This window comes from Styela clava, chromosome 10 (genome assembly GCF_964204865.1).
Source record: "Styela clava chromosome 10, kaStyClav1.hap1.2, whole genome shotgun sequence".
Lineage (NCBI taxonomy): Eukaryota > Metazoa > Chordata > Ascidiacea > Stolidobranchia > Styelidae > Styela > Styela clava.
The window spans coordinates 13,248,955-13,267,395 of NC_135259.1; the positions used below are offsets into that span (position 1 = coordinate 13,248,955).

Genomic DNA, 18,441 nt, shown 5'->3' on the forward strand with positions numbered 1-18,441 from the left:
TTTCAATCAGATGACCCCTTGTATAAGACGAACAACGGTCTTCAACGCTTCTTTCTAGCAGTCCAGTTATGATATCATTAACCAGATAATTGTTTTCTATGCATGGGATCTGGATTAGATATCTTTGGATATAGATCGAGATATTCTTTCGCCTGATGACTAAATTTGTATACAATATTTCACTCAATATTTTCGCTACTGTAAGAGTTTACTTTTAACTTTTCCTATGAAAACAAATAAAATATTTTTATCGTAAAATTGAGTCAATTTGACAATTACCTTAAAGGAGTTGGTATATCTCTCAAATATCAGGCCATGGTCTTTTCGTCGATGTTCAAACCAGAACTGTTGAGAGAAAATTACTTTCTGATAGAATGCCCACGAAAGATAGAATTACCTAGCAATGATGACTTCCAAGTATACGGAAGTCAATTGCCCCAAGTCAAAATACATTAATATCCTCAGGGAGTTAAGATACGAAAACATTTTGAAATCGTATGAAAAATATTGTTAAACGAAGTTGAACTGTCTCTGATCAGTATAGGGAAGTCGAGAATTTAAATTCAGACATCTATACTAGAAAGTTTACTATTTTGTAGAGATTTGAATTTTTGGTAAACTTTACGAGCGCTTTGATAGTGCTAGATAGACGTAACCCGATTCGGTCTCTTGCATCGCGTTGTTTTTACCTGGAAGGCCCTCAAACCATTATACATTAAATGCAGACTGGAATTCAGATGCAGGTTAAAAATAAATATATTCAGTCAGGTCATGAGTGCAACTACTACTGTATATTATTTTTTAGCAGGATTAAAATGAGTGACGCATAGATTACTATATAATGAAAATATAGAAATAATATTTTTATGCGGAAACACACTTTTGTGCGATCAAAATTTGAAATTATTAATGAACATACGGATATGGAAGAGTCAGTGACTCAAAATATTCAGCAACACACGCAACTGAGCATTTATTTAGTAATTATGTCAAAATATATTCGACTGCCCTGATCATTTAGTGAAAATGTCTGTAGAAAGACAAGAAAATTTAAGGCAATATTGTCGATTTGCACATGCCCATTTTTCCTTTTTGTCAACTTTAGCAACCTTTTAGCGCGCAATCAATCTATCACAAAGTTCGTTCATCTGAAACGAAAAATTGATCTCTCACATTATTTTTGTGAAAATGATGGCGGTGATAAGTTGTGCAAATTTTTAAAATGTTGAAGTTTAGCATAGTAACGCACTATAATTACGAATTATGGCTATTGAGTCGATGTAACTCAGATATACAACAAACTGAATATTGGTTAATAATATTATTAATGTCACTCAAATTTGACGAGCTCGCTAATTCATTAGCAATTGTCAACCCAAGCTGAAAAATTAGTTGTTGTTCTCAGAATGTTGTTCGCTGATAATGAATGATAGCTATGATCTATGGTAAATTTTACCTTTTTCGCAAAATACGTGTTTCAAAGTAATAGTAAACATGCATAAAATCCAATTCAGTGAATATATTTTTATTTTGTTCGTTGTTGTCAAAGTTTAAAGTATTATTATTCAAAAATAAATTATGCGAAAACGACATGATTACTGGGAAACAGATTATCAACGCACAAGCTTCAAAATTTTACGACATCAATTATAAATGATACAAACTGTAGGTTGTAACTGAGTAGACTGCAAATGAACAAAAAGGAGGAATTATTGAATTGGCAAATTATTTGACTGCAGAAATGTCAATTATGTCAGTTTTATCACGGACATTGTTTTGTTTTGTCTTTGTAGGTGAGTCAATTTTTTTTTATTTTAAGCTAATGTGCCCAAACTCGCTGTTATCGGGTTAGGAAACAAAACGGTTTGTGTCGAAATGTCATATTTGTGTGTGAATATTTGAAGATGCGTATTACGTATTCCCAAGATAACAATCAATTATTCAATTTTGGAATAATATGATAGTATTCTCAACAGCGAGGCAATACTTATATACCACAAATAATTGAATAGTATTAATACTATTTAGCAACGAGCGCGGTCTATTCTGCTCTACTTGAATAAGCAAAAAAAATTCAGATTACTAACTAAAATGCAAACATACTTAAAACAAAAGAATCGTGCTCAAACATATGAACACAAAGGCCAAAACGATGTAGTAATAAATCTTTTACGGTACCGTTGGTCTGACCAACAGATCGCTGAGATATGATCACCGAACCGATGATTACCTTGCGCGGTTCGTATAGGTCCCAATGCCGTTTTAGAATGGTTCACTCAACCGCGGCTTCTTCTACCACCATAGTCCATACATATAAAACAAGTAACTAGCAAACTGTACCCATACTCAACCTAAAATGTATTGAGACGAGAGTACCCAGATAAATATAAAAATTTCATCCTCTTTGTCGATCACAATGACTACGTTTATAAGAAAGATACTCATACTACATTGCTCTGATTGATAAACTTAAACATTTGCTACAAGCTAATGTATTTTATAATGCTCTTTCTTTAAACTCCATACGCAAAAATGTTCTGTTTCTAACCTTTTTACATACTAAAAATAGAAATATCTGGAAAACACGCTATGATTAATAGAATATTCTTTAATCATTAATCATTAAAGTTTAATCATTTAATGTATAAGCAAATGAGATGTAGTTTATGTAGTATGCGTAGAAAAAATAACAAATACAATATGTGTTTATATACTGTAATAAAATTTGCAAATTTACTGACATCTGAAGATGATAGCACTGTGCGTACAACTGTACATAAACAAAATCGTGTTTATTCTCTCAGCCATTTGTTACCAAACTATATATACCAACATACCATTAATCTTTTGTGCTGTTTTCAGCAAGAACGAAACCTCACTTATACTATAAAACTTCATTCAATGTAAAAGTTTATAACTATAGCTCCGAGCAACTATGTTTCATACGGTTGTTATAATCACCAATCCACGACGAAGTTGAATAACTTTGCTGTTTATATAATGGACTAATTATTCATACAATCAAGACTGATCCGTACATATCGCGTAGATAAATTACACAACGTCATCCACTGTTTGTTTAAACAAGCTTGCCAAGTAAATGAGGAAGAGCGTTTCATTATGACATGCCCATGCATGGTTTATGATTAACAGAGTAGAGACAAATGTACAGTAAAATAGATCTTGACTGATTCATATTGTACATGACTGATTAAATGTTTAGATTAGGAGTAATTATGTAATTCTTGAACGTTACTTTTATTTACAGCGAGCCAAAGCGCTGAACATCTGATTGGAAGCCAGCACATGAAGCAGGTGAGCTTATATTTATTTACAATATTTACAAAGTTTTATTGCCATCATTAATCCCAGCGATATTGGTATAGGATATATTGGTTTGTATACATGACTTATAGAATAAAAGATAGGTGGGACAGCGCAAAATATCTAAAATAAAATGAGGTTAACGAACAGGGTTAAAGGTTAAATGTATCATAAAAGTTTTTCCATTTGCCATATAATTGAAATGAAACGGCAAAAGTATGGTTGAAATGGGTGAAAACCCGTAGGAAAACATAAAAGTGATAGCTTTCTAGCGACTTCTTTCATCTCTAAAGACTAAAAATTTTGAATCAGTTGGTTCTGTAGTCGCCGTGAGAAGTGGTTTTCAAAACAACAACAACAACGGATAACAACAACAATTTAGCAAATGATCCATATGTACATTTCTCCTCCGATAAACTATGATTCCATCCACAATAACCAAATTTTTAATTTTCTTTCAGTCACGATCTGGTGCACCAATGCAATTTAGAGATGGCGATATTATACTCGGCGCTGCAATGCAAGTCACGAATGAAAATGCCAATGGAGATTGTGTAGAAGAATTGACAGGAATGTATCTGGTAGAAACAATGAACATGATTATTGACGAGGTATGTGTTCTTTGTAAAAAAAATTACTCAATATTTGTTAAAAATCACGTTAAAAACCAGCTTAGAGGATAATCATCATAATTTATTTTGCCAGAAGATTTGGTTTTATTGAAAACGCTAAAAAACATTATTTTAGTCGAATGGTATTTTTTAAAATGCCGTCAGAATTCTAAATTGTAATTCTCATTACTAATATTTATATATTAGTATTTGTTCCGCCCTTTATTAATAGCATTTAAGACGGTATCTTGTAGTTTAAATTCTGTTTAACATACAGATTCACCTCTGTATAATACTCGGTGTTGTTTCAAAGACGTTTTCGAGCAAAGTTGCACGTCAAACGTTGCTTTTTTTCTGTACGTTTTTATACCGCTTCGTATACATAGAGCACATTTTGCAATTCAAATTTGAAACCGTTTGATTTTGACAACAATAGTTTCTGTATAATAATCCATCTTTTGACATCTTTTTTTTTCATTTTCAACCTGATTATTTTTATCGTGATATCAGCAGCGTGTTATCTCGAGTTTAACCTTGTTACACGCCTCAGAAGTGCGGTCGTGGTTCTTTGAAACGCCGTTTTGTCTCATAAATATTGCATGTAGTTCTCAGTGCATGCAATATATTATGGATTGAGCATTTGTACTTTATTATCAAGTTCAAAATTGAAACTATCGAATGTAATAATGCTAGCTCTGAAGTATTCTTCTATTACAACAATCAAACGGAAAGAGGGTTGCATTATTGAAAAGCATTTGAAGCGCTGTTCTAACGTTTTTTTTTAAATTATTACTTATCATTTTCAGATCAACGCGAATGACGAAATACTGACTGGAATAAAACTAGGAACGGTAATGATCGATACATGTAGCTCCGATGTGCATGCATTGAAAAGGGTAATAAGTTTTCTGCTAATATCAGGCATGCGGATTCGGAAAAATCCACAAAAGGATTCTATCTATTGCTAGAAAGCTATTACTTTACTGTGTTTTCCCGAAAATAAGACCTACTCTGAATTCAAAAAATGATTTTAATATAAGCCCTCCCTTAAAATAAGACCTCGTCGATAGCGCGAATATTTTTTTTTTGGCCTTGTCGATAGCAAGAAATCTATTCTATACGTTTTCATGATTAATATTTCCCATGTTTATCAGGTATTTTAAATAAAAACGTGTTATTTATAAGTAAATGGATATCGGTTTTTAGCCCCAGTGTTATTTTCGGAAAACACGGTATTTAATTAGAAATTTTCTGTAGGTTTCGTGTGTTTTTTTGTGATATGACGTCATCAAATTTAATAGTTGCGCATTTTGTAGCGGTTCCGCGTTTGTGTTATTGGCCAGGCGAAATCGTGAAGACTAGGGTACCGGTATTCTACTGTAAAAGATTACACAACGATACCCGTTTTACGTCGTTTTGATTTTTGTTTCAATTAATTTGAGGATTGTATCTTGGATCAATTCATTTATAAATTTTTGGAATTTTCGGTCATAGTATATAATAATATTTTAGACAGTTCTAATTTAAAAATATTCCAAAATAAAAGTTTCTGACCTTTTGATTTTATTTCGTCTGACTGAGTGAAAATTAATTTTACATATTATATTGTCTGCTTGAATGTCTATCATTGAAGATTGGATTGTATTAAGATTTGATTATCCAATTTTTATCTGTTATATTTGTAAGGTGTTTCAATACTCCGGATGTCGATATAATCAATGATGGGATTCAGGGGCTCAGCACGGGTTGCCCGAACCCGTTCTTGGATTATCGTAAAAGACGGCGTTCTTGTGACAGAAATAATTTTTTTTTTCTGAAATGAGAAACCCATTGATTATGAGTTTAATACAAAAGAGGGTACTTCCGTAGTATGTGTACCAGGTTGGAATTAGGGCATAATTTTATTCCGATTTTTCTTTTCTTTTCTATTACGAGTTGGACTATCTGTGTTAGATAAGTGGATATACCCCTGCCCATAACTTTAGGTCTCTTAACAAAACTTGATGTAAAGTAGGCGAACAAAATCAGTTACTTCCATATTGGTACACATACTTCTGGTGCGTCCAAAAGAGAACCCGCTCTCAAAATTTTGAATTTCACGACTGGATATTACTAACATGTATTTTAACGGATTTTCAGCATATTTCTCAAGGCTTGCCAATGGAGCATTTTGGTGTATAATAAATTTCATTTTTTCTGATTATTCAATGTCTGTGTATTTAGGTTATCATGGATATTTTACCACTTGCATTGGATAAAAGAATATGCGGACAAAATTGTTCCGACGAAGATTCAAAGAAGCATATTTTAGCAGGTTCAACTATTATAATAAAATATTATCTGTGTCATTGTTTTTTATTTTTCACTTTTTTGATGTTAGTACAATCATTAATGGGTTTTAATCGTCCTGGAAATTCAATAAAACTAAAAAATACTAAAACAGTTGTGATATAGTAATACAATCACAAAATCACAATTTATGAAAACATTTGATTTTGGTGATTGTACTTCCACAAAAAATGATTTTATTCAATTTAGTAATTCATTTTTATCAACGCTTATTTAAACATAACTGATATGACAGAAAATTGGAATTTTATTGGTTTGTTTTTCATTTCCAGGATTGATCGGCGCATCGTTTAGTTCAGTATCTATGCAGCTTGCAACTATATTACAAGTTTTCCATATTTCGCAGGTATGAGTAAGATAAAGTATATGTCTATTCAGGTCACATATTTATCAAAATTGTTGTCTCAAATTTTTCCAGAAACTCTCTTAAAAACTACTATACCGTGCATGGATGTAAATATTTATTCTTTCCTCACATTGTCTTTTATCAAATTCTGTAACAGTAAGCATATTTCGAAGTAGTTCCGAAATTTGTATCTCACCTTTCTTATTTCTGGATGTCTACACGAAGAATATGATATTTCACAGATATAATTATAATATTATTATAAGTGAACATACTTTCTAACAGAAAAATATAGATTAAATTTTTTTGCAAATTTTTTTTTATGAATATTATTAGGTTAGCTATTGGTCGACAAGTTCAGAGTTGAGTGACAAAACAAGATTTGAATATTTTTTCCGGTCAGTTGCTCCCGACATACACCAGGTAAATTACTCTTCTTTGAAATCGTAGTTTATATTTTCGTGCAAAACTTAATTATGGTCTACTATTGGTTATATGTTGATTAGGTTTTCAGATTTTTCGTTTTATCTACCTCACAGTACGTCATGTAACATGCACGGAACTGAAATAATTTATAACAGAGACTTGATTGACTCGGACTTTTGTCTGATTATACCGTCCTAATGCAAAGTATTTAATTATTACAAATGGTGTGCATCAACGTTTTATTGTTTCTGTAATTAAATAGGGCAGCAATGATCAAATATATCCACACGGAGGCCAAAACAAAGTAGTACGGGCATACGAGTATTTGTCAAAGCAGACTGCCGGTACCGCAGTCCTAACGACTTTCGCAGAGCACGAGATCCGCCGACCTGACACGAGGTCGCGGAACCGCTACAATTAAATTTGATTTGAATTTTGTTGACGTCACCACACAAAACATCAGATAGAAAAAAGAATCCCACAGAGGCCACGGGAAGGTTTTGAAATAAATAAAAGTGATTGTTTTCTAGCGACAAATACGATAATTGACCATCGAAAATCCCAATGCAATTAGTCCTGTAGTTAATTAATGAGACAAGCGATTTTTCACAACTAAATGACTAACAACAACAGCATAATAATAATAACGAAACGATCTATGTGTACACCCCGTGTCCTATTACACGATAGATCAAAAAATTCTATAGTTTGCAGTCACGAATAACCGACGTAAGATCTTATTTGTCTGAAAATGGGATTTCGAGATATTTGCGTATTGATTTTTTGAACAGTTATTCGCATCAAATTATATCAATATTTTTATATGCCGAAAAGTTATGTTTGTAGATTTATTATATTCTCATCAATGTTTCCCAGGTTGATGCCATGATCTCATTCATAAAGGAAATGGAATGGAATTATATTTCTTTTATTTATGACGATGATGCTTATGGAGTAGATGGATATACAGGTTAATATTGAAAGGTTCCATTACATTTGAACCCACGTACATTTGAACCCATGACAATTGCACCTGTATGCTATTGCACCTATGGAATTTTTTTCTTTCACGGATAGTTAAACCCATACTAACCCTAACCCATGGGTTTTAGCACCCGCATATAGATTGAACCCGTGGATATGCGCATGGGTTCAAATGTACATCGGTTCAAATGTACGGTCACCATATTAAAATAATATTTTTGAAAAAGAATTTTAAAGAATAGTTTTTGGTTCAATAACGACATAAATTGAAATGATTTTATTCATTGTAGTATTAATACTTTCTTTTTCAATAATTCCACATTCAATTTTTTACAGAATTCACTCGTAAAGCGGAAAAAAATAATATTTGTATAGCTTTCACAAAAGCATTACCAATGATAGGGGAGGATATAAATATGACACTCGTTATAGAAGAGTTACTGACAAGAAAGAACGCAAGAGGTGAGAAGAAATATTTTAAATACAGTGTAACATTTCAATATCTGTTTTAAATGAACTATTTTTCACAAACATTTCATTTTTTCAATATCTTTGATTATATTAGTTATCTGGATTGCTCTTAATCGTGCTATATTTCCACAATAATAAGATCTATGTCACTGTCTAAGGCACTGTCTAATTGATAAGACTCATAATCATAAATTAGGTCGGAAACCTTGAAATAATTCAATACTGGAAACTAGTATTCAAATATATAACAGTGAGATAAATTCATTATAAAGCTTGGTTGAAATTTAGAAAATTACGTAAAATAATCATCATTCTGCAACAAAAAATTTGCTCGCCATTGAAATACAATTGGAAACAATAGTATACCAATCAAATTGCAATTCCTATAACAACTACATTATAATAATTTCAGTCATTGAATATAATCTATGTTAGTGTTCATTTATAACTCTAGAATATCTAACAAGTAACTATTCACGAATTTTTATGATAATTATCGACGAATTGTTGATAATTATAAATTTACGTAAATTATTCGATCATGCTTTGTTTTAGTTGTTGTTGTATTCTCCAACACTGGAAACGCAGAAAAGGTATTTGTTGCCGCACGATCCATTCCAGAAGCAGTTGAAAATTTGATTTGGATTGGATCTGATGGATGGATATCGTATATACCTCAGGATCACACAGACGATTCGTATTTAGATGTAATAGATGGTACGAATGATGGATTTTTTTTTAATATAGTATTATGCATTTTTCACAATGAACGAATTGAAACTACAAATCTATATAAATAAATCGTGTTGAGGACTGGATATTTTTTAATAATATCTTGAATACTTGGTAGATATATAATTGCATGTGATTTTTTTTATTGTAATGGGTGCTATCAACACGTAAATTACTGGAAATATAAAATTCATCACCCAGACAGTTGCAGAGCGTTTACACACTTTAAAAACACGTTTCTTCAATAACTCATTAGGAAGAAAAGAGTCATATGCCAGAATTGGATTGAAAAAATATAGCTTTAATAAAAAAACAGAGGAGTTAACTTAGACCTTTGGCTGAAAAATATCAAGATGGTGGATATTTGAAATTTTCGTCTGATCGATACATATGATTTACTATTCAGTTCAAAACGCTCATCCACAATCCTAATCATTAAAACACATCAGCGGTGTTGGTGCTTGAGTAATTAACTCAACCCGAATTTGACTTGCGGTACTATTTATCAAAGACTCTGGTTCGTACTCAACTAATTATCAGTGAAACTTATCTTAGTGATTCGACTTCGAACTCAGACTCGACTTGTGACTCGGATGAATCGTGACTCAAGTTTTAGGGGCGTTTTAATAGGAATAAGTTGTTGTAAATTATTATTAAAGATTTTTTCAAATTTTCTGCTTTTCCTGTATGGTGTGCTTTATGGGATCAATCATACTAATATCATTGGGGATTTTGGCAAACTTTTTTGTGGGTTTGATCTAATGTTTTCTTCCAAACATTCCAGGTGCGATTGGGTTCTTGCCAAAAATAAATTTAAAAGAGAATTTAAAAGATTACATGACAAATCTTACGTTGTCCCAAAACTATGGAGAAAATTCAACGAGAAATCCTTGGTTTGCTGAGTATTTTAGTCGGAAAAACAACTGTTCTTTACCTTCAGGTTTGTTTTATAAAGCTACTTGAATTATACTTCTTGATATTTTATCAGAACTAATACAGATGACAAACAGCAGTAGCAGTATATTATCACTTGATCTTTTCGCAATGAAAAACTGCAATATATATACGTTTACGGACAAGAACTGGACCTATAGATCGTTTTGTTGTTATGTTGTTGTTGTATTTCGTACTCTTTATGTTTTTCTTATTGTTGTCGTAAAAAAAAAGCTTTTCTCTTTAATACTGGACCGATGACTTTGAAATTTGCAGTAGTTAAATATTGTTGTTGTTGTTGCTAGAAGTCTTTTACCTTTATTTATTTTGAAAATTTTTGTGTGCTCTATGGGATTTTTTTTTTGCGATGACATCATCAAAATTAAAAATTGAGCATCATGTGGCGGTTCCGTATTCGCGTTTGTGGCTATCTGGTGACCAGGCGAAGTCGGGAAGACTCCGGTACCGGCATTCTACTTCAAAAGATCAGATACCCGCACTACTTCGTATCCATATATTCGAAAATTGATCTCTCGTTTTTGTAACCATGCTCATATTTATAATTTGCATAAACTGAATCAACGCCGTTCATATTCATTTATTATTCTTATTATTCTGTTTTGATTATACCTCTGTGACCAATGGTGTAACTTTTGACTTTTTCAAGTCATAAGCTTAATTTCACTTTTCGTACATTGGAAAGATTTTGCAACCGATTCATAAGTAATCTGTGAATGAAGTAATAATTCACAACGTAGAAGATTTTGAATATTAAGTTCCAATTTATGAAACTTCCTTAATATATTTTGTTTTATTGAAAAACATATGTTTTCCCACGCTTTCCTAATCGCACTCATTTTGCATATAGATGTCATTCATCTTAGTTGGATTATGTCAGAACTAAAAGAGTTACATAAGAATGATTTTTAATAAGCGAAGCTTCCCACATAATTGAATATTGTATCTTTTATATGTATATAATATGTTTACAGAAAATGGAAGCAATTCAAGTAAAAGAATATGTGGTGAAGATGAAAAGATTAATGCAACAACATTTCGGATTCATAACACAGTGAGAATTCAATTAGAGATAGAAATCATTATTTAATTGTTAATTAGATATTGGAGTGAAAAATCATAGATAACTAAAAAAATAAACTCAATATTTTGTGTAAAATAATAATAATGGAGATACAGAAATTTTTAAAATAAGCAAGCTATTTCAGTTGCTGAAATAATTATCACATATTCGAGCCAAATTAAATGACCAAATAAAAAAGCCCTTCATCCTTTGTATGTATAAAGTATTATACTGTATTATACAGTATCATTATGAGTATTATACTTGTATCATACACAAGACATGTTATCAACGAAGAGTTCTATCTTCATACACGTGTTTGGTATTATGAATATATTATGATTATATTTATAGTGAACAATGTTATATTTAGCTACGTATGGAAAGTATGAATATAATTATGCAAATTTTGCAATCAAAAAATTCGTGTAACAATTTGTTGATTCATATGGTCAAGCGTCCATGACATCGAAAGGTTAGGTGAGCAGAAGTAGTAATAGTTAGTAGAGCAGAAAAGCAGACAGATTTTGAATAAATTCAAATTTTTATTTTACATTATATGTTGTATATTATTAGGATATTATTTCAATGCCTATTTATACGCGACTCGCATTAAATTAATAATCCTAATGAAGTTAATAGATTTTTTTTTATGTTATTTTATAATTTTGTTGTAGCCTATATCAGACGCCGTGTATGCAATGGTATATGCCTTGGATGATTACCATAAAAATATCTGTGGCGGTAAAGCTGGTTTGTGTGATGAAATCAAACAGAAAGCAGGAACACATCAAGTTGCAAGTGAACTCTATTATCATCTGAAAAACGTTTCGTTTACAAGTATGGCCTCCTTCATCCATTTTTATTATTTTTATCAAACTTTATTTTTAGTATAGAGAATGATAAATTATTGAGCTCAAAATGAGATTTTATTCATCGTATTGTCGTTTGTTGTAATAAATTAAACACTTATTTTGCATTTTTTTGCATTCATATTACTCAATGGATATGTAACCAATGTAATAGTTAATAAGATGTAAAGTTATATAATACTTGTTGATGCCATTTGAAATGTTCCTACCAACTATTATTAATTTATTATTAACAAATACATTTTAATATATATCTATTGCAAATTTCACTGAAATGAGTATGCTAAACTAATTTTGTCATTTGTATAACAGCCTCTGGCGGTTCGCAGTTTAAATTTGACAAGAATCAAGATGGACCTCCAATATATGATGTATTTGTGTTCAAGAAACAACATGTTGCAAACACTTCAACTAATTTACTGGATGGTTGGTCGAAAATAGGAACATATCAAGATAGCGGTAAGCAAAACATGTAATTACAAATATGAGGAAGCAATGCTCGACTATAGGCAGACACGAGAGACAAAATATTGTTCACATATTCCATAGAAAATGATACCATAAATTTTAATAAATTTTGGATAGAACAAATGATCGCATAGGACTCAATTTTAAAAATAAAAATAAAAACGGCTTTTTTCTTGAGGTTACCATCGCTAAGTATTGAAAATTTGAAATTTATTTCAAATTATATTAATATTCGGGGTCAGCTATCAAATGGGATACGAGACTTCCGGATAAGATTTACTTGACTCCATCCACCTGCAGTCAAAAGTGTAAACACGGAGAAGCTCAAATACGCGGAACTCAGGTGAGAGGCAAAAATATATGAACATTTTTCGTTATTGAATCGGTAAACTGTATTGGAATTTCGTATTTTTTTTTTGAATATGTCAAAATATATAATTTTATATAATATTTAGTTTATATCATCAAACAAAATGTCAAATTTTTTATTACGTCGACTTTGGATGATGAATAATAATAATATAGGCACGAAAAATGCTCGGCTGGTTATTCTGTATATGCCATGGTCTCTGACATATGTAAATTCGTCGTGTTACTTTGGCAGATATAACGACCTGGTATTATTCGGTAAAAAGGTTTTATGAAAATCAGAGAAAAAAAAATTAGGTTTCAATTTTTAAGTTTTCATGTCAATTTAAATTTTAGAAATGTTGCTGGTATTGCCAAAAGTGCACTGCACAGGAGTTTGTTTATAACGAGACAGCGTGTCAAAAATGCGACTTCGGAGACAAACCTAACAAACATGTAAATGGATGCGAACCATTACCGATAAGGTAACATAAGTTACAAACTGTGCAAATGATAGTCAGTTTTATTCATTAAATATTGAGAACTTGGATTATCATAATTTACAAGAGATAATACCAATGGTTTTTGCGTCAAATTCAAAGATACCTTAATACAACTAAAGAACTGTTTAGCTAAATTAGGTGGATAAATTTGAAAAGTGTTTTTTGGTATTTTCACAATTTTACAGGCAAATGGAATATAATTCAGGTCACTCATTATTTGCGTTGTCATTTGGAGTATTTGGTCTTTTGTCGACAATTTATATCACCTTCATTTTTATCAAGTACAGAGAAACGGCGATAGTAAGAGCATCTGGAAAGGTAGTAAAAACAGTTTTTGATTCTAGAAATATAATCCTAAAAATTGGCTTGGACTACAGAATTTAAATGATTAGGTATTGTAAAAAGCAACACCACTCACTTCGTTTTGCCATTAATTTTTTTTAATAGTTTGTCGAACAACCTGGTATCAGCTACTCAATAAAAATCTGCAAAGTCATTGCAGATTTTGCAGGTAAACGTTTATAATGACCAAAAAACTGAATTTTATAACGTGGTAATCGTAGGAATGAAATATTAGTTTAAACGAAATAGTATTACATATAACTTATTTGTTAGGTTTAGATATAGAATCAAAATGCAACAAATCTAAAAACCCAATAACATAAATTTTCAGGAACTTTGTTTCTTTGTGTTATTCGGTATTTTCATCACTCTACTAAACTGCTTTTCCGTGACATCTGCGCCTAGTAATCTTTCATGTACAACATCGCGTGTCATCTTGTCAATAGGACCTACATGCATGTACGTTGGTTTGCTGATGAAAACGATACGAGTCGTATTCATATTTCAGTCAAGCGGAATTTTAACCACACGGGTACGTTGAAGCAGTTACGTTATGAAATCTTTGTTTCCATCTACCTCCAACCTTTTGGTCACTACAATTAGCTCAGCAAAAAAAAAATTTATCGATTAAAAATCAAGAAAGTTATCTATGTACGAGTATTTCTATTGAAGTCATATGAGTGTTGGGTATCATATGAACAAAAATAATCAAATATAACCAATTCTCAGAAATGAAACCCAATTAAACACTGTGGGTTGGATGGTGAGCAAGCGCGTGGCAATTCCATCACTGCATGACAAAGATTTATGATTAGGCTGTAAAATATTCCAAATTTCCGCCACCCATTTTTGAATAACATACAAATGAAAGTGCATAAAGCCAAACTTTTATTATTGATAAATGTATATGAAACTAAGCAACACGTCGTCCGAGAAACCGCTTTCTATTGCATTATATTAGTGTGACAAACAATTCAGTTGATGCCAGTATTTCTTTCTCGTGATCAAATAACTTTAAATTGCTATTTCACAGACAAAACAATATCTCCAGCCAGTGCAATTTACGTTGATAACGGTTGCAGTATCGTCGGTGCAGATTCTGATTCTAATTATTTGGTCAAGATTAAAACAACCAACAATAGATCTCATAGTATTCGATGATTTTGCTTTTCTAACATGCAAAGTATTAGTCGACATTGAGATTCTCGTAGGACTTATCTACCCGTTCATTATCATAATTGTTTGTACTGTTCTGGCAACAATTAATAGAAACGTACCCACTGGATTCAAAGAAACTCTTTACGTGGGTAAGTGCAAAATGGGGGATGGAAATCTGATAAATGAAATGCATTCCTCGATACTGAATTAACGGTATTTTACACAGATGATCAACGTTCTTATCTGTAAATGATGTGATTAGGTGTAAATGGTTTGATATTATGAAAAATTTCTAATTGTAATCAGTCTTTATGGTTTCAGCGAACATAATTTCCTATTATCATTCAAAATTGAAAAAACTTGCAGATCAAAAGCGATCATTAGAGAGAAAGGAAAATATTTCTGGTCTTTTTCATTAAATAGTTGTAATCGATTTGCATTTCCGATCAGCTAACACCTAATGTACCATCAATAAAATACTTCATAGATACTTAATTTTTTTGTTGTACAGTTTATATATTCAATACCTTATGTATCTTTTTTCAGGTTTTACAATGTACACTACATGCATTATATGGCTTGCTCTTTTACCAATATTTTTAACAAATTCCACTGACGTTCCAAAGAAGGTAAAATTATACAAATATTCTGTTATTCAGTTGTATCAGAAAAAAATGAAATTCGTCATCTAACAAACAAATGAGATATATATGTTCCAAAATTCAAACTTTTGAGTGAAAAATGACAAACTTATTTTAATATTTTATTGTTGACATATAGCTGCATAGTCGTATTGAGTCGTGAGTAAATGATTTCAATTAGTTAGCGATAATCATTTGTAGTGACCTGTGACTATTTGTTTTACAAAATGCATTTCCGTTTGCCAAATACAAACTCAAACCTCAATCCACTTTATAAAGCGAGAGAGGCGAGATGCTTCTTTCAACATTGTCCAGTGCTTTTTGGCGTGCATTTGACGATACGTTTATTATATAGTGCATATGAAAACACATTACACATGTGCGTTCGTATTTAATAATATATCCCTAACTAACATAGTCCTAACTGGTGTTTGATTATGTTTCCTCTGAACAAATTAAAACATTACACAACGCAAATGCATAATCAACCGTTGAAACTTCTTGCTAATTATTTTTCAGCTTACAACAGTTTCTGCATCTCTAACACTGAGCGCGATAACTGTATTATTTTGTCTTTTTGCACCTCGATGTTACGCAATTTTATTTCACCCTGAATGGAATACATCAGAGTCTGTCATGTCTAGGTAAGTGAATAATTTTTTTCATTTGATGCGTCACTAAATATTAATTTTGTATCCTACATAGAAATCAGGCTTGTGTGTTTCAAATATATTGAAAGAGCAGTGGTCCTGCTATCTTACAAGCTGCATGCTATATGATAATAAAGCATTATTTATATCAAAAACAAATGTTACTTGATGTCAACTCCCACCTTCTCTCGGGTTGGGGTTCAAAAAAAGCAATTGGTTGAATATTATGAGCTGTTGAAATCGTAAATAAAAGAATATTTCGGCCACTAACCAATCATTCTAACTTTGAAATCACCAGCATCGGGTCTTTTGTTTCGTGGATAATATACAATCGACTCTAACTCCCGACTAAAAATCAAAAAAATTGAGATAAAAAAGTTTTCGTCCTGAATTTCGCGGCTCCTAGTCGTAAAAAATTTGTCTCCAGCTCCGAACTCGAGGAACCAAGAATATCAAATTTTGATAAAAAAAATATGTCGTTTGTAAGTCTTCATTATTGTTGTGTTAAAAAGTCTTAGAAAAATCAATGTATTTTGAGTTTATGTACAAAAATTGAATCTCCATTGAATGTATAAACAAACGACTCAGACGAATTCAAAATTTGGACTACATCCACATATCCCAGAAGTTTGAAAACACTCCTCCGACTCCAGTGAGAACATGCGCAACTCTGATTTCCAAATCTGCAGCCCTGGCCAGCATTAATTTTATGAGTGATATTTGCATTGTTTTACCAATCACATATCGGTTTCAATAACCGAATATATACATATTTGGTATTTTCAGAAGTCGAAGTTATAATAGTACTAAGAGACAAAGGAACTCAACATCGGTGGTTCATCCAGACACAACCGTGTCACCTTCAGTGAAACGATCAGATAGTTCTGCGGAAGACAAAATCAACGCATTGCCAGACAACTGATAACGAGAAATGTTGGGCGGGTAAAAGTCCCAAAAACCTAGTCACGATAAGGGGTCACTATTCCCATGAATCACCAGTCCAATTGCAGTTTTTTGGAGCACCAAGTCAAGTCCGCGTCATAAAAGATTTTGAATAAACAGTAAAATTTATAAATACGAGTGAGATTGACACTGAGACTTCAAGATCTTGTTCTGAATGTTAAACTACGTTTTAATTAATTACAAAATCAATGTAGTCTATTTTGAGTAGTCATAGTTAAGCTATTGTAAAATTTTCGACATTCAATGCAACATTAATCTAAGTATTTCATAGAATTTTACTTGTTATTTTAAAGACAAGTACAATGTTAAGTTTCTCAGGAGCTAGTCGAGTGTTTCCGAATAGGGTCATTTCGTTTAGATGACTTCGAGTCTTTAAAAAGTGACCCAATTCCGAGTCAACTCACTGACTTGTGTCTTCTCAACATTGGAAAGATAATCAACTCTAAAAAAAATGGTCAAATATTTGAATGCAATCACGTTTTTGTGGTTGACACGTTTTCAAACATCCAAACTTCAAATCACGAATGACTTGCGAATATTATTATTTCATGTTTTTATCATCGATATGTTTGATTTTGATGCTTACCAGTTAAATACTAACTACTTCACCAAATTGGTGCTCTATATGTGCAAATTTTGTAAGGAAAAATGTGTTTAATTCCAGCGCATATTTTCTGCTCTATACATTAATATATTTAAACACAATACATTAATTTTATTCGTTCCATTCTTATTTCAATATTTCGAAAGGAAACTTTTGTCTCATTTCATATTGAAGTTTTCTACTTTATAAATTGATCATTTCTATTTATAGGGTTTTATGTAATAAATAACACAACAACGTTGATTGTGAAAAAAAACATCAGCAACAATGGGAGTTCTGTTTTTCAAAAGCGCAAAGTTTTCTAGCTATGGGGCGGGTAACAGAGAAGTCAGTTTGGTTCACCTATGGACATTAAATTATAGACTGAAACCTATTGGATTCTTCCATTTCCAGCATCTTTTTTGGTGAGGAAAAGGTTTTATAATGTGACGATATTGCTATCAAAACAAATAAATCTTATTCCCATCAGCAAACGGGACGATTTAAGATTTTATCCGACCAAAATGTCTTCATATATTGAAAACTAGATAAAGATAACCAATCTCATTAATATTTCTTCGAGTTTGAAGAGTCCCGGTTTAGACCATTGTTCATTTGCGGTATGGGTAACAAATAAAGTTTACTCGGTAAGTCGG

General features: G+C 31.7%; 1 protein-coding gene across 2 annotated transcripts; it reads left to right on the forward strand.

Annotated features, from left to right (window-relative positions):
• The first annotated feature begins 1,520 nt into the window (after positions 1–1,520).
• Positions 1,521–18,062, forward strand: LOC120337611 (metabotropic glutamate receptor 7-like). Of its 2 annotated transcripts, XM_039405458.2 has the most exons (22): positions 1,522–1,793; positions 3,269–3,315; positions 3,786–3,935; positions 4,742–4,831; positions 6,159–6,249; positions 6,557–6,630; positions 6,967–7,053; positions 7,933–8,026; positions 8,377–8,502; positions 9,067–9,228; positions 10,028–10,183; positions 11,169–11,248; positions 11,935–12,097; positions 12,442–12,588; positions 12,840–12,940; positions 13,303–13,430; positions 13,634–13,766; positions 14,122–14,322; positions 14,824–15,097; positions 15,495–15,577; positions 16,109–16,233; positions 17,026–18,062. In XM_039405458.2, the coding sequence occupies exons 1-22, from the start codon at positions 1,742–1,744 to the stop codon at positions 17,159–17,161; spliced, it is 2,700 nt and encodes an 899-aa protein (XP_039261392.2). In that variant the 5' UTR covers positions 1,522–1,741; the 3' UTR covers positions 17,162–18,062. The 2 variants fall into 2 exon arrangements, with proteins under 2 accessions (XP_039261393.2, XP_039261392.2); XM_039405459.2 differs by lacking the exon at positions 15,495–15,577 and having other exon boundaries at positions 1,521–1,793; positions 17,026–17,164.
• The last annotated feature ends 379 nt before the right edge of the window (positions 18,063–18,441 follow it).

Bases quoted from the DNA above. Each gene is read 5' to 3' on its own strand.
- LOC120337611 (XM_039405458.2), top strand. From the start codon at position 1,742: ATGTCAATTATGTCAGTTTTATCACGGACATTGTTTTGTTTTGTCTTT. The intron at 4,832-6,158 runs GTAATAAGTTTT...CTGTGTATTTAG, and splicing joins ATGTGCATGCATTGAAAAGG to GTTATCATGGATATTTTACC. The intron at 15,098-15,494 runs GTAAGTGCAAAA...ATCTTTTTTCAG, and splicing joins CAAAGAAACTCTTTACGTGG to GTTTTACAATGTACACTACA.